Genomic DNA, 17,343 nt, shown 5'->3' with positions numbered 1-17,343 from the left:
CAGAGATAAGGGGGTGATTATCCCCTTGTATAAGGCGATGGTCAGGCTACACCTTGAGTACTGTATACAGGTCTGGAGGCCTCATTTTAAGGATGTAGAGCTGTTGGAACGAGTACAGAGAAGGGCAACAAGATTAGTGAATGGAACAAAGGGTTGCTCGTATGAAGAAAGGTTTAAGTTTTGCAGATTAGAGTGTTTGGAGACTAGGCACCTGCGAGGTGATTTGATTGAGGTGCATAAAGCCTTGAATGGTTTGAGCATGCTCAATTCTGATGGGATTCTACCTCTTGCTCAGAATAATCACCTGAGAAGGCATAAATTGAAATTGAGGAAAGACAATTGTAGGATAGATGTGCAGAAGTTTGCCTTTAGCCAGCAGGTAGTTTGGTGGAACAGACTTCCATCTTTTGTTGTGGAAGTTGATAGCCTAAATAAATTTAAGGCTGAGCTGGACTGGTATTTGGAATGAATGGAGGGATTGAAATCGGAGGGTTTTTTTTTTTGGCTGATGCTGCATAAGCTTGCTTTCTTGCATCATATGCCTCTACTAATGCTATATAAACATAAATGCAACAAGGCATAATATATGAGCTTAAAATACTATTAAATATAGATGTAGATATACCATAGATAGCTCTTAATCGAAAAATACAATTGTAGTGTGAAGGCATGATGTTAATTGTATCTCGTTGTGATCATCCTTCACAACAAATTACCGTGTATTGCACTACCTCAAATAAGTAATGCTTCACTAATAGAGAAGACTATTATTATTCAAGGTAGTGCGATACATGGTAACTCGTGAAGGATGATCACAATATGAGATACAATTAAAATGATGCATTTACACTGATTGTAGTTTTTATTTAAGAGCTATCTATGGTGTATCTACACCTATATTTAATAATAACTTATTCTCAAACCATGCATGAAGTCATGGAAGCAGTAAACAATTTTCACCATTGTTTAAAGTTTATCTTGGAAGAAGAAGAAGAATTGCAATATCCTTTAAATTTCTTGAATTTAAAGGATATTGTTCTATTGTTCTCTCTTGAAATATCTAGAGAGAACAATAGCCTTTAAAATATATGCACCCATAAAGACTGGTACAGTCTAGCACTTTTGTATACGAGAAGTCCATTTTGTTTAATCAGTTCCTTAACACATTTAAATATTGTGCCACTTCAACCTCTTAAAATAAAGACTGATATTCTGACACATAGATTTGAAATAGAGGTTGTCCAGTTAGCTTAATCTCAGCTGTTCAAGAAGAACAAATAAAGCTCTGTGTTCCCCTACAATACTTCAAAATTTGATTTTTTCAGAATGTTTCATTTCATTTGTAGCCAGTGATATAAAGCACTTCTGCACTTCTTTAAGAATTTTGAAGATAAAAATTATTGCCATACCAACCAGTGTCTAAATTTGAATCTATATTTAATCACAATCTTTTCATTGACCATAAAGTTCATTCCAGAGACAAAATCCGTATAGTATTTGCTTGTACTCAACACATTTTGTTGTATCCTCTAGACCTTCATTCTGAATGAAGATTAAGAATGAAGATGAAGAATGAAGATTTGAATCACAAATTCATTTTCTCTAATATTAAAATAATGGACATCCTTGTTAATTTTACCAAATTTCTGATTTCTAAATGGGATTCTTTAAATGTGAGATGTCCATATTGGATCCCAGATTATTGAGTATTAGAATATATGCATGATGATACTTTCTACCTGCTATAGTCAAACTAACTTTCTTTTGTGTAATTTGATGACAGCCAATACTTGAAAATGACTCTTGATTGAAAGGCTAATGTCCAGCTTCAGCCCATGCAATGAATTTGTTTTATTAGACCGGTCTTTTGGTAGCTCATTATTGCTAATTCAATATCCCATGCTCTGATATTCAGAGCAAATTGGTTCTTGATCATTTTGTCATTACTTTTTGGAAAGGAGGGGTTTGTTTTTAAGCATTGGATTTGGTTGAAAGAGCTCCAGAATTCATGAAATTGGGTGATTTTAAATGTTTTATTTAAATAAAAGTATCACCTTGAAATAAACAAGAAGGTAAGCCTTTTTATCGTTTTAAATGCATCTCTTACTCATTCTAATTTTAATTATGATTTCCTGACTTCTTCACCTGTCACTGATTAGAAGACTACCAAAGTATTGCACTATGCACTTTAAATAAAAAGAACTGCTCCTGTGGACAAGTATATTGCTTTATATTTAAAATGATATCATTCCCTATAGTGCAGTTTTGGTGCTGATTGTAACCTTTTCAGTGGAGGGTCGGTGCCTTGAGTGAACCTGATGACCAAGTGATAAGAAATATCTACAATATGTGAGATGCTTGGTGTAGAAGTTTTAACAGCTCATCAAAATCAGTATGAGATTGATGCACTCATTGGAAATTTAGCTTATTGAATGCAGCATATAAACTGAGCTTATGCTCTACCTGTACAAGTAATGTGTTAAAGCCCTCATAGCATTCCTTTACCCTAAATTTATTTGAGATATCAAAACTTTTATATCATCAAACATCTTACATATTGTGGATATTTTACATCACTGAATTGTCAGTTCATTCACTCATGATGCCTACTTCCCCACCTCTTAGTGCTAGCCATTTGGTTCAAGGAAGCTCCAGGCTTTTACTACACCATCCAAGAAATAAGGCCCCGAGTGCCAAGTGAGTGATCATAGTGATTTCAAAGTGTATTCTCTCATAATGCAGTATTGTGTAGAGAGTATTACAGTCTTCTAATTTACTTAGTTGTCTAATTTGCTCTTCTAAAGAAGTTAGCCTAATTAAAAGAAAGACACTTTTCTTCTTGTATGTATATGTAACTACTTTATTAACAAAACTAACCACTAATCCTTCTTTATCACTGCTAGCACCACTCTTTCCTCCATGTTGTGGAGCTGGAAACCTAGGAAAAGAAAGCTACCTTCTCAGGGCTAAAAAGAACACAAAATGAATAAGGCACACCTTACTCCTGAGTTTTCTTTTAAAATACCACCTAATCAAGAAAATGACACTGCTGAATCTAACTCAGTAAAAAGGTAAAACTAACAGAAACAGTTCATAGAGAAACAAGTTCTTGGGAAAATTTCACCCTTATTTATACAAAATATTAAAGGTTAGTAGGCTCACTATGATCAGTAAAGAGATTAAGCTCTGGAGACATTCTTGTAGAGACAGTGTAGTAAACAATGAGAACAACTTTTGAAGACCACCAAATTTGGCTGAATATCCATAACAGTAACTCCATATGCAACCTTGAATTCATCACAAGGAGTTATATCAGAGTGAGATCCATTGTTTGGTTGAAAACTAATGCACATAAGATGTTCCTGTTGTTCCTCATTTTAATAATAGGATACAGCAAAAAAATCATGAGCAGGCAGTTTTGCCTGGAGCCCTTTGTGTCCCAAACGACAGCAATGTTATTTGATTAGAAGTGTTTTCTCTGGACAGTTTAATTTTTAATAAAAAAAAAAATAATAAATATTTAAACATCTTTTTTTTTTTTGCACATTCTTTAAAAAAAAATACAAAAGTTCTGTGGCCAATGAAAAAAAAAAAATACAAACTTGCATTCGTAAAATATAAACAAGAAACTAATAGTCACTCACCTTTACTGCTTCAGAGAACTGTTAATCTGTTTTGTCAAATAAATAGATTGATAATAATTGAAGAAGCTTTTTAGAATTGCAAAATTTGTCCTGAAATATTATGTGACTCTCTTTCAGGAACGAGATAAACTGACAAGGTGTTTGGAGAAGGTACAAAATAAAAGAAAGAATGAGATTGAACGTGGAGTGGTAAGTGTATGAAATTGCATTATGAAACCAGAAGAAAATAATAAAATATGCTTGAAATAAATTGTAAACTCTAAAGCAGCATGATTTAGAGAAGTGTTACTTAATTTATTCTAAATTTATTAAAATAGAAGGCTCGATTTTTACCCAGCAGTTATAAGCAATTATATAAAATCTAAGTAAAAGCTTACATTTTATATAATATTAAATAAACAAGATGGTTTTTAATTTGAAACTGCTAATATCCATAACAAAGTCAGACCATAAGGCCAACTGTTAGTACAGACTCAACATAATAAAACTCTTTTTCGTTCCCTCAAAACTGTTAGAATAATGGGTTTGGATCTAATATAAAATTAACTTATTAAATTTAATTAACAGTAAGTTTACAAATGTAAATACTCCAGTTTCTCATTTTACCTGTTTTTCATTTGCATGTTTTTAGTTTGATATGGGTAATATCACTTTTCAGTTTAGGACACCTTAATTCCTACTTTTAATATTGTATTAACGAAACACATAGCAAGCAACTGTGTTGGTGTGTTGTCACTTCCAAACTTATCTGATTATATTTTGAGAAATTAATTTAATGAATTTTGTATTGGTTTGCATTTCTGTATTGTATAATTTCTATTTATAAACTTGTATAATGATTAATATTTTATTGTAATTACAATAGTAATACTATTGAGGCAGTGTTAGGTGGAATGGAAAAAACTGGTAACTCAACACACACACACACACACACACACAGAGAGAGAGAGAGAGAGAGAGAGAGAGATTAAACAGTAGCCACAGGTAAAGAAGAAAGTGATTCTTGCACTGCTTCTATTAGAAAATGTAGCAGCCTGGGAATCAAAGTGTTGAGGATATGAAGACCTATTAGGGAAGAGGCCCTCATGGAACAAACAAATACATGGGCTGTGCAGGGTTCCTAAGAGTGAAAATAGTTGCAGATACACTTGTATGTATGCTAATGCTAGGAGCATAGTAAATAGATTGGATGAATTTGAAGTGCTGGTTAAGTTGTCGAATGCAGACATTAAGAATATTGGATATTATGCATTGTTCCACTTGGGCATAAAGGATGCAGGATTTGAATATAGGGAGGACGATGCATAGAGAAAGGACAATGTATAGTTTTGATTTTAAAGTAGCACTGTGGGTTCCTACCCAACTCTGCATTTGTACACTCTGCGTTGCAATACAAGCTCTGTAAAGGCCAGATATAATGAGAATTTTAGTGTTGGTTTATGTTGTCTGTTGTTCCTCTGGCGATTTAGCTGCAAGGCCCCTGGTAGGACACCATGTTGCCCATTCTTGCCTCCAGGAGGCAGGTTGGGTGTAATATGGAATAGAAAAGTCTCTGACAGGGGCGAGCCCTGAGCGACACCTGAGCTTGCCAGGGTGGGCACCAAGAGTGGAGGGGGACGAACTCTAGAAAGTGAAAAAGTTCAATCTCCTTCCCTGCACAAGATACCCTATGTGGGGAAGGAGAATTGTGGATACTCAATGCTTCTGTGTAAGTAATCCCACAGAATAACAGCACATAACTCTCTCACACATTTGTCATTCTTATATTCATCATTATACAAATAGACAAGACATGGGTGCCACCTATTTTATTATTATTATTTTTTTTTATATTGATCACATTCATTCGTTTGCAGCATAGTTTACACAGGTGACCTGACATTTATACAGCTCAACCTGCAAGAATAGTTAATTTTATTTTTTAATATGCATATTAAAAGTGGATTCATTTTCCACCCAGCAAAAGACATCTATTTATGTCTTTTGCTGGGTGGAAAATGACACACCTACATTCACTCTTATATATACATGTACACACATTTACTCATGCATTATCATACATACTAACACACATGTGCATGCACACAAATCTAGTATATCACAGCAGGAACTCGTGCAACCAAAAATGCATACACATTAAGACCTACTTGAGCTCGTATGTTCTTTCATACTTTTGTATTCAATTATATTTATAATTTGTATGCTCAGCATAACAGTAATAAACAGATAACATATACATGTATGGTTGTGTATATAAAATTATTATAGGCACATATGACGTAAATAATTATATCTAGAAAAATGTTATGAGAGAAGAGAAATTATAAAACAGTGTCACAAGCTGTCAATCACACTTGACAATCCAGAGACAATTGAGAGTTGAAACCATCATAGATTGCCATCTATTGTTCTAACATATATCGAAGTGCATACACCCAAACAGGAGCCCTCCATCACATCTGACAACGTGAGCCTAATAGAGCACTGCAGAGGGCATAGAATTGAACACAATAACACTCGTTGATCTTGCCTACATCAAGGAACAAACACCCAAGAAAGAACTTTCTGCCATGTCTCCAGCGACTCAGATGCGATAGAGAGCTCCAACCAATCAAAGATAGTCATGCACACAATTGTCATTTATACAAGCATTCGCAAAATAACAAACACATGTACATTATGACAAACAAAAATTTCTCATACTCCTGAATATGAACCATTCATTCTGAAAAATATACATAATTATACATTAATAATACACATTTATAAACACTAATACAAATAAACATAGATATAACATCTTGACAGATGTCAGTATAGAACTTATACATTCTGACTGGGTAGGAAGCACTTTTTAACATGCCAGTCTCCTTTGGGTTTGTCTATTTTAGTCAGTGTCTCAATCAGATATGTATGCTAGTCTGAGCTAGGGGTGAGGGTTATCACAGTCTGGGTAGTAATATCAGAGTTGCATTTCCTGGTCTCAAAAAAATGTTGAGCAAATTCAGAGAGTACCATCTAATGCATCTCGTCAGAGATGAGAAAAGATATAGATGTATAGGACAAGAAGAGCATTAGCAAAGGCACATGCAAGAAAGCAAGCTTATATAGCATCAGCTAAAAAAAAAAAAAAAACCCATCCTTATTTTGCCCATCCACTCCAAATGTTTGTCAAGTTCTACCTTGAATCTATTTAAGCTATCAACTTCTATAATGACAGATGGAAGTTTGTTCCAGCAATCAACCACCCGATGGCTAAAGGCAAACTTCCACACATCTATCTTACAACCATCTTTCCTCAATTTGAATTTATGTCCTCTCAGGTGATTATTCTGAGCAAGAGGAAGAATCCCATCTGCATTGAGCATGCTCAAACCATTCAAGGCTTTATACACCTCAATCAGATCATCTCAGAGGTGCCTAGTCTCCAGATGCTGTAATTTGCAAAACTTAAAACTTTCTTCGTAAGAGCAACACGTTGTTCCATTCACTAATCTTGTTGCCCTTCTCTGTACTTGTTCCAACAACTCTACATGCTTTTCTTAAAATGAGGTGTCCAGACTTGTTCACAGTACTCAAGGTGTGGCCTGACCATTGCCTTATACAAAGGGATAAACACCTCTTTATCCCTGCAAGAAAAATTTCCTGTATATCATTGACAAGACATCATGAGCTACTCTTGCAGACTGTCTGCACTGCTCAGAAAACTTCATATCTGCCTGCACAATTACCCCCAGGTCCTTTTCATTCTCTACCACTGTGGTGCCACAGAGTTGATACGTTACTCTGGGATTACTGCTTCCCATACGTAGTACTTTACATTTGTGAATATTAAACTTCATTTGCCACCTCTCAGCCCATCTGCTCAACTTTTCTAGATCCTGTTATAGCAGTGTACTGTCATTAACAACCCTGCCAACCTTCATATCATCTGCAAACTTTGACATTAAGCCTGATATACCATCATCAATATCATTTATAAATACAAAAAACAATAATGGACCCAACACTAAACCCTGAGCGACTCCACTAATAACATCCCAAAGAGTAGTGTCCATTGATTACCACTCTGTCTTCTCCCACTCAACAATCCTTGAGGATTATTGAGTGGGAGAACTCAACTGGTCCTTGAGGTTGTCACAGACATTCTCTCAGATATGCCAGACAAGCTGTTCTTGCTACCTGGGAGTCTAAAACGCTGATGGAACTGATATTCGGGTGACACTCAAGTCAAAGTGGACCCAATTTCGGCGAAGTCCGGACGGTCTATGACAGTCAAATCCTCTGCTTGCACCTTCACGATGGTGGGACTGTTAGTAATCCTGTGCATGAAGTATAACCTTCATGCACAAGTACATGGTGGGTGACCACCCAGGTGTGAACCAACGTAAGCAGGGGTCGAGGTGTGGCACCCACACCACATGGAGGAACGCCGCCCCTCTATGTTACCAGGCAGTACTAGGTGGTAGATGACTCACATCAACCGGTGAAATACCACCACTTTGCTTATTGGAGGCTTGAAGTGGTGGAACCCATGTTTAGTCTCTAGAGCTAAGTTCCGGCCAACCCTTCCCTATCTCTTCCATCATGCAATATGATTGATGATTTTTGAGGTTATGATGAATGTCGTGGCGAGATCCAATATTCTTTACATTTCGAGGGTACAGCTCTAAAACGGTGTTCGCAGGCCGGCCGCTATTAGTACACCAGACTGAACCTATTGGTAACTCTCTAGGAAGCTTCCGGATCAGCTAGTGTATAATCTTGCTACCTCTACTCTGCCAGATAGTGACTGGAGGGAGTCCGAGTAGTGTGTATGCGGGGAGCATTGTCGAGGCCACGTTATGTCAAGGATCTGGGTATATTCTTACCACATGTACGCCATATCCAAAAATTTCATTACTTCATACAGCATGTCCCACCCACTTTTTCTTACTATTGAATACATCATGAATTGTCAAAATAATAGAGCAAGCTTATCTGCGAAAAGATCTAAACCTCCCAAGGACTTCCTAATTCATTTCACAAATATACGTGGTCTCAATTCTAATCTCAACGATGTCCATTTCCACTTGCAGTTTTCCAAACCCCATGTACTTTTTCTGACTGAATCTCAGTTATCAGTTGATTCAACTACTGCTCATCTCAGATGTCCAAATTATTTGCTGTATGATTCCTTTCGCCTCAAAGGTGGTACTTGTGCATATGTCTGTTCTGATATTCCCTTGTCAGAGACTTGGCAATTTGGAATCTCCTCTCTTTGATCTTCTCTGGCTTAAAATCTCTCTACCTCATTTTGTAAAATTCATCTGTTGTCTCTACCGTTCTCCCAACTCCACTAATCACTTGGAGCTCTTTGACTTCCTCTCTTTGCAACTTGACTTTCTCCGGTCCAACTTTCCCAACAGTGAGGTAATTTTCCTTGGTGATTTGAACGTTCACATCTCCAGCTGGCTTCCGTTTTCTAGTCACACCGACCCAGCAGGTCGAGATACTGAGGCTTTTGCAATTACTAATGACCTAGCAGAGATTGTTCATTTACCTACAAGAATACCGGACAATCCTAATCATACAGCCAATACGCTTGATCTTTTTCTCACAAACAACCCTTCTAAGTACAAGGTTGAAGTGAGAGGTCCTTTAGGCACTTCAGATCACAACTTGGTGATTGTCTCTTCTCCAATGGAACCTTTATCTCATGGCTATTCCCAACCTCGTATTGTTTGGCATTACAAGAATGCAAAATGGGATGACCTGCAAGACTTCTTTTCTTCTTTTCCTTGGTCTGATTACTGTTTCAAAACTTCTGATGTCAACGTTTGCTCAGATCGTGTCAGTGAAATTATACTTGCAGGAATGGAATCCTTTATTTTCCTTAATGGAATCCTTGGTTTTCCAATAAATGTGCTAAGGCTGTCCAAGAGAAGAACGTTGCATATCGTAATTGGCTTGTTTCTAATTCTTCAGTTTCATTTTCTGCCTACACCAAAGCTCGCAACAATTGTAAAGCAGTTATTAATCAGTCCAAACTAGAGTTTGAACAGGCTAAGAGTAGAAAACTTGCTTCTTGCCCTAATGGTAGCTGAGCATTCTGGTCTCTTGCCAAAGCTATTGGCCGCAACTTTTGCCCATCTCTGCTCCCACCTCTGTCCAAACCAGATGGTTCTGTTGTCACTTCAGCCAAGGATAAAGCTGACCTGCTAGCATCCCATTTTTCTTCGAGCTCATGTATTAATGATCTTGGTAAAACACCTCCCACCATTCCTAACATGCTCCATTCAATGCCTCCTGTGGTCTTCCGTCAAAAGGATATCAGAAGGATTTTGATGAATCTTGATGCTAAGAAAGCTCCAGGTCCTGATGGTATTTCTCCACTTGTTCTCAAAACCTGTGCTCCTGAACTTACTCCTATTCTTTGCCGCCTTTTTTCACTTTCTTATTCCAAAGGTGTTTTTCTTTCTGCTTGGAAATTTTCTCATATCCAGCCAGTTCCTAAAAAGGGTGACAAATCCCTCCCATCCAATTATCGTCCCATTGCAATTACTTCTACTCTTTCTAAAGTAATGGACAAATCAATTAACCGCCAACTCTTAAACTACCTAGAAACCTTCCGTCTGATCAACGATCGCCAGTATGGATTCCGTCAGTGTCAATCCACTGGTGATATTCTGGCTTATGTTACCCATTTATGGACTAATTCAATGGAAAGGTTCGGTGAAACACAAGTAGTTGCTCTTGACATCTCAAAGGCTTTTGATCGTGTTTGGCATAAAGGTCTTCTAAACAAGCTTCCATCTTATGGTTTGCCAAATGTTTTTAGTAATTGGTTATCCAGTTTTCTCTCTGATCGCTCAATGAGGGTGATGGTAGATGGCTCTCTGTCTTCTAACTTCTCCACTAATGCCGGTGTCCCCCAAGGTTCAGTTCTTTCCCCCACTCTTTTCCTCTTGTATATAAATGACCTTCTTCCATTGACTGGAAATCCTATCCATAGTTTTGCCGATGATAGCACATTGCATTCAACTTTCCATTTTGAGAAACCTTGTCCAGCTCAAACAGCTTCAAGTTCTCGAAAATCTGCTGCCAATTACTTAAATGCCGATCTTCAGGTAATTCTCCTGTGGAGCAAAGACAACTTAGTTGATTTCAACCCTTCTAAAACTGAATCTTGTCTTATATCTCGCAAAAAGGATTCTTCTGCTCCTATGCTTATCTTTAGTGACACTCCGATTTCTAGGCAAAATGATATATCTCTTTTGGGGATTACCCTGACTTCTAATCTCTCTTGGCACAAGCACATTACAAATATTGCTTCCTCTGCCTCTAAAAAACTTGGTTTTCTCTTTCGCTCTCAGCGTTACTTTTCTCCCAAACAGCTGCTCACTCTGTATAAATCGCAAATCCACCCTGCCATGGAATATTGTTCCCACATCTGGGGTGGTGCCCCCAAAACCTCTCTCAGGCTTCTTGATTCCATTCAGAAGAGGGCAGTTAGGTTAATTAATGATTCATCTCTGACAGAGTCTCTCCACTCGCTTTCTCATAGACGCACTGTTTCTGCTGCATGCCTCTTCTACAGATACTTCCATGGGCACTGTTCTTCTGAGTTGGCTTCTATAATTCCCGCTCTCTCTTTCAAAACAGTCCAAACACGTGCTGCCACCAGCCAACATCCATTTACTGTCCAACTTCAAACCCACAGAACCAACTTTTCATCTACCTCATTTATTCATTCAACTGCCGTTTTCTGGAACAACCTTCCTTCATACGTACCTGAAAATTACAATCTACAGAAGTTCAAGTCCAATATCAACAAATATCTTCTTTCGTCTTCTCAACCTCCAACCCAAGCACGGTACTAAGTACTATAGGTTATAATACCTCTCGTGTTTGGGGTTCTCATAAAAAAAAAAAAAAAAAAAATCCCTTTATCCATAGCAGCAATTTGCCTCCAATGCCATGCTGCTCCAATTTGTGCATCACCTTCCATGTGCAACAGTATCAAAGACTTTTCTAAGATTAAAATATATGATATCAAAGTTATTCTTTGCATCCAGTTCCTTTGTGACGACATCATAGTATCCAATTAATTTAGTCAGACAAGACTTCCCCTTAACAAACCCATGCTGTGTCTGAGTTATAACTGAAGTCTTGTCTAGATGATCCTGCAATACTTCTTTAACCAGTGCCTCCATTAATTTCTCTGGAACAAAAGTTAAACTAACAGGTCTGTAATTAACTGTCTCTCCCTTTGATCCTCCTCTGTGGATTGGGGTCACATTTGTACATCTCCAGTCCATGGGTACCTCCCCTGAGTCCAGGAAAGCTCCCATAATTATGGCTAAGGGTTTGATTACTTCCTTTGCCAACCCCTTTAAATAACTGGATAGATTCCATCAACCCCAGGTGCCTCTCTTGTGTTTTTTTCTTCAACAATTTCTCCCTCATTTTACTCTGTTATTACAAGATTATCTAGCTTACTGCGAGAGTTGAATACACCTCTGGCATTCCCCTCTCTGAATAACTCCTCATGTGTGAATGTCAATGCAAAATATTCATTTAGTTTGTTAGCTACCTGAGCAGGATCATCAACAGTTGCACCATCGATATCAAGTGGACCAATCTGATTCATCCCATTCCTTCTAGAGTTTACATAAGTAAAGAACTCTTTGCTGTTTTTCTTTGCATCCTTTGCCAAAGATTTCTCATAATCTGCCTTCACCTATCTAATCTCCTTTATAATTTGGTTACTGATCAGCTTATGTCTATCATAGGCTTCTGTCTCACATGTGAATTTATATGTATCCCATGCATTTTTCTTCTCTGTCATGTCTAATTAGTTCATCTGACATCCATTTAAGCCTAAATCTTGAACAATATTTCTTTGTTGGTATGAAAAGCCTAGTAGCTTCCAAGATAAGTTCTTTGAATGCTTCCCATTTTGAATTTGCTGTTGGTAACATCTTCAGTTGATCCCACTCTATAGAATTTAAATATTGTCTCAGACCATCGTAGTCGCCGTTACGAAAGCAATAACCCTTCCCTTTACCCCATATGGTAGTTACCTCTTTGAGTAAATCCCACTTCAGCACATTGTGATCACTGCTACCTAGTGGTTCGTTTATCTGCAGATTCTTAATGCATGAAGAATCACTATTGATAATCAAATCAAGAGTATTACTCCCTCTAGTTGCCTCCCGAACATGCTGATGTAGAAAACAATCATCCAATAAATCCACAAAAGCCTTGCTAGTGTGTGAGTGACCAACCCACAAATTCTAGTCAATATCCGGGAAATTGAAATCCCCCATTGTAAGACACTCTAATTTACTGGCCCACTGTTTCTCTGCACAATTGCTCATTATAATCATTAAATTCATTAGGCCTATAACATACCTACTCTCATTTTCCCTTTCCCAGTGCTTATGTCCCACCAAACAGACTCAACATTGCATTGTCCACCCACATCAATTGGATGCACTTCCTTAGATTTTGTGTTTCTTAACATAACTCCTCCTCCCTTCCGGTTCTGTCAATCATTTCTCTACACATTGTACTCCCCAAATTCCAGTTCTGCACTGCTTATGTCTGTATGATACCATGTCTCTGATATCCCAACAATATCTGCCTTTGATGTCTTGACTAGCACTTCAAGCTCATCAAATTTATTAACTATACTCTTAAAAGGGGAGGAGTTATGCTCTTAGTTAAAAAGCACATATACAGCAGACTGTCGATTTACCAAGATCGGATTAATCGGGACACTTCAAGACTCCAATAAAAAAAATAAAAAAATAAACCAGAAATCATAAAATTCAAGTAATAACTAGAATAGTTATAAACAGATGTTTTGCATGTCGTAAATAAGCGACAAGAAGTGGCATTGTAAATCGTCATTGGGAGATTAATGTGTCTGTTATTTTGTTTCGTTATTTATGTCAGGGATGTCAGTTTTTTTTTTATAGTAAATATATATGTGTAAAATGATGTGTAAATGCAAAAGAGTTGCACTTTCAGTTAAACAAAGACTTGAAATTATTCAAAGGTTTGAAAATGGTGCATCCGTTAAATCTCTAATGAACCATTATAACGTCGGTGACCAAACCATACGTGACATTGTAAAAAATAAAGGGAAGCTAGTAGATTTAAAGTTGACATCGCAAAAAATAAAAGGAAGCATCATATTGGACACACGAGTAGTACATGGTAAGTTTTTTTATCTATCGCCATATTTTTTATATTTTTCACCATAATAACATAGAAATCCACAGAATTACAGCTATCGGTATTATCGCAAATGCAATAAGATAGTTGTTTGCTTGGTTTTTAGGAGCATTAGCAACTAAGGCCATATTGCTCCAGGATATGTGGTGGTCATTCCCTGACCTTTCTGCATCCTCCATATTTGGTGGTGACGGGCTCGAACCCCGGTCTAATCAAGAAGCGTGTGCTCCGCACTGCTGCTCCTTCCCACCTTGCTACGGAGGCTGCAATAAGATAGAGTTTACTATCCATTTATAATGAATTGCACTAGTGGAAAGTGCGAATTGTTTTTATTGTATTTTGTTGACCTCCAGAAATGTGAGCTCATGCGGGGTGATAATTGTGAGTTTTCTCCTTCTCCCTGTAAAGTTATTTATAGAAAAATTCATTTTGACCGTTATCATTGTGCTGACTAAGAGAATAAGTGACAGCGGTACTAATAAATCTATGAAGAAAACGAAAGCGATAGAGTTGGATTGGAAAATTAAAATAATAAGAATGTATGAAAATGGTCAAACATTAACAAGTATCGTGCTGAATTCAGATTTGTTAATAATTATATAGTAGCAATATGTTACCAGTCATTCCCGAGTTACGTAAAACTCGACAAGTAAGATGTCCTGGAACGTATTTCTTACGTATGTCGGGGACTTCTGTATTTTTAGATTATACCGGAAATTGATTATCCGGGATTTGTTCTTTACCATCTATCCCGGAAAATCAAGAGTCTACTGTATATATATATTCATTGAGTGATCACTGAATTATGACTGCTCCTATGAAAACTGAATGCGACCCGTTGACCACGTGAGGTACAAAGTGTGCAGTTAATCGACTTATGTAGCATAGATAAGGTGTCAGTGATTCAGTAGGTAGTAAAATTCTGAGTATGATGGGTAAAAGGAAGGATAAAGGACAGATTGTGGGAGCTCGATGAGCTGGTGCCTCGATTTCCCAAACGGCTAGACTGGTGGGGTGTTCGAGAGCTACCTTTGTTAAAGTGTATCGGGACTGGCGTCAAAATGGTCAAACAACGACAAAATGGTCAAAATGGTTGAAGACAGAACTTTAAAGGTCAGCAGAAGGTTGATATTAGAGGTATAGCGTCGGGTCCAACAACTCATACAGGCACAGCACTGTTTGCAAAAAAAAAAAAAAAAAATAGTAAGCAATGTTAAAATCTGAATTTTAACATTAAACTAAGTTTGGTCTAATATGTACCAATTACAATATAACTGAATTGACACATTTTTAAGTGAATAAAATATTTGTTATCTCTTTATTTTAGAGGTGAATTCTGTGCTGAATCATTGCATACACCTCTCCCTCCATTGTTTCTTGCAGGAAACCAGCACTTAATTTAGGCATCTTTTTAACTTGTGTAGTGCTTTTCAAGACTGCATTTATCACTTATATTGAAAAAGAATAATACTGTTTGCATTAAAAATCTCTATACATAATTAAAACCCATGAAACAGAAAGTTGGTAAAATTACTATAGCTTTTAATCAGTATTTCTACTTTATCAACCTTAATTCTTCAGCAGTCTCTTAACCAGAAGAAACAAGTCTTGCCTAATCGTGCTGGGTTCATGTTATTTGTAGTCACTGTTGTGAACCATTTATGCTCGCTAGTGGGGTGTGTGTGTGTGTGATGTTAAATGATCTTACTACTTACTCAATGATTTAAACCTAGGGTTATATATGTGGAGGGGTACAAGCCAGTGGCAGTGATGCTAGTTGGATACCATACTCATAGAAAACCTTGGCAGTGATCGTTCGTAGGAATTCAGATGTGTACTGCACTGATGCTAAAAAGGATGAATGTAAAAAAAAAAAAAAAAAAATCTGAACATAATATTATATAGACCATATTAGTGATCAAGAGGTATCAAAAAATGGCTTTTGCATTATTTGTTTGGAATTTAGCAAAGTGTTTCTCTCAGTTCCTGCACGAGAGATGGCTGTTATCCTAATATGTTATGCAGCCAGAACATATTGGAATCTCGGGTAAGATCCTTAGATAGATAGGATAGTTTCACCTCAGCAGAAAAAGGGTTGTAATTAATGGTTACTTTTCAGAAGGGGATGGGATGATGTAACTCAGTGAATCCGTGGATTATACAATTAAAATTCAATACTAATGATTAAAAGTGAGTTAAATACATTCAGTGATTGCTGAATGATGATCACCTACCTAATAGTGTTGGGCCACCATTTGCATGGATAAAAGCTGCTCTTCACCTAGGCATTGGCTCCACTAGATGTCTGTAGCCATGCTACTTGGAAGGCTTTCCACAGTGTCTGAATAGAATGATGGTTGTGCATCCATTCTATGTGCTCCCAGCACAGACACAGCTGATGGCCCCATTCATGCACTACCTGGACAACGTTATCAAAAACCTGCGACAGCATAGTATCCTGATTGTGGCAGATGCAAATGCTAAATCCCAACTATGGAACAGCCCCTTCACTGACCGTAAAGGGGAACTCCTGGAAGAAGCCATCCTTTCAAATGATCTGCAGATTCACAACATTCTCGGCCACCCTCCCATCTGCACAACCCCTCTTGGCAGAGACATAACACTCACTAATGATAAACTCTGCAACTCCATACATAATTGGCAGCTACATACCTCCTGGACAACCGGCGATCATAACCTCATCACCTTCACAGTTAGCCCTACAACAAGAAACAGACAGCAGACTAAATATACGAAGCTAGTAGATTGAACACCAGGAAAGCAGACTGACACACCTTTGATAAATATATCAAGGACTTTACAACACCAGACAATCCGGAAAGAATGGGAAAACTTTCAGCGAAAGACCAAGCCACTGCCTTCCAATGCATGTCAATATCAGTCTGCAACACCTCGATGCAAGAGGAAAGCACACTGTGTACTGTGGTGGACCATAGAACTCACCAACCTCGGAACACAACGAGAACGGCCAGGAGACAATTTCCACAAGTCAGGAGGAATAGAAGACCGGATGGAGATGTGGAAAGACTACAGGAAGCATACAAAATGGAAATCGTGGGAAAGACTTGGAGAACAAACCGGAAATAAAGACCCATGGGGGTCTGATCTAGAAACTTGTGATGAACAAGGTTATTCCGAGATATATATATACACATACTACTCCATCAGGCTGCCAAATCAGACAGAGCCAACAACCTGGGCTGAACCCCTAACAACCCCCCTCACAAAAGAACACTTTCCAGACCAATATTAGGCTTGACCACCTTGCACATGCAGGCATACCATATGAGGAACCTATCACCAAAGACTAAGTTGGGGCGGCCATCTAGTTCAAATCCGGAAAATGTCCTGGCCTTGACATGCTCGAAGCTGAAGTCATAAAAAGAATATGGGCTGCGAGACCAGAGATCATAGTAAACCTGCTGAATGCTTGCATCAGGATGGAGTCTTTCCA

The 17,343-nt window shown here is 37.7% G+C and overlaps 1 protein-coding gene across 2 annotated transcripts in view; it reads left to right on the top strand.

Moving 5' to 3' along the window:
* The window catches only part of LOC150087230 (kinesin-like protein KIF21A), a 779,086-nt gene that overhangs the window by 476,318 nt on the left and 285,425 nt on the right, over positions 1-17,343 (top strand). For both annotated transcript variants that reach the window (XM_090371900.1, XM_090371899.1), the window contains exon 21: positions 3,762-3,833. In XM_090371900.1, coding sequence (XP_090228026.1) covers positions 3,762-3,833 — 72 coding nt within the window. The remainder of the gene's footprint in view (positions 1-3,761; positions 3,834-17,343) is intronic.

This window comes from Mastigoproctus giganteus, chromosome 4 (genome assembly GCF_048544385.1).
Source record: "Mastigoproctus giganteus isolate SK-2022 chromosome 4, ASM4854438v1, whole genome shotgun sequence".
In the NCBI taxonomy this organism is placed as follows: Eukaryota; Metazoa; Arthropoda; class Arachnida; order Uropygi; family Thelyphonidae; genus Mastigoproctus; species Mastigoproctus giganteus.
This window is presented reverse-complemented; position numbering and strand designations above follow the sequence as displayed.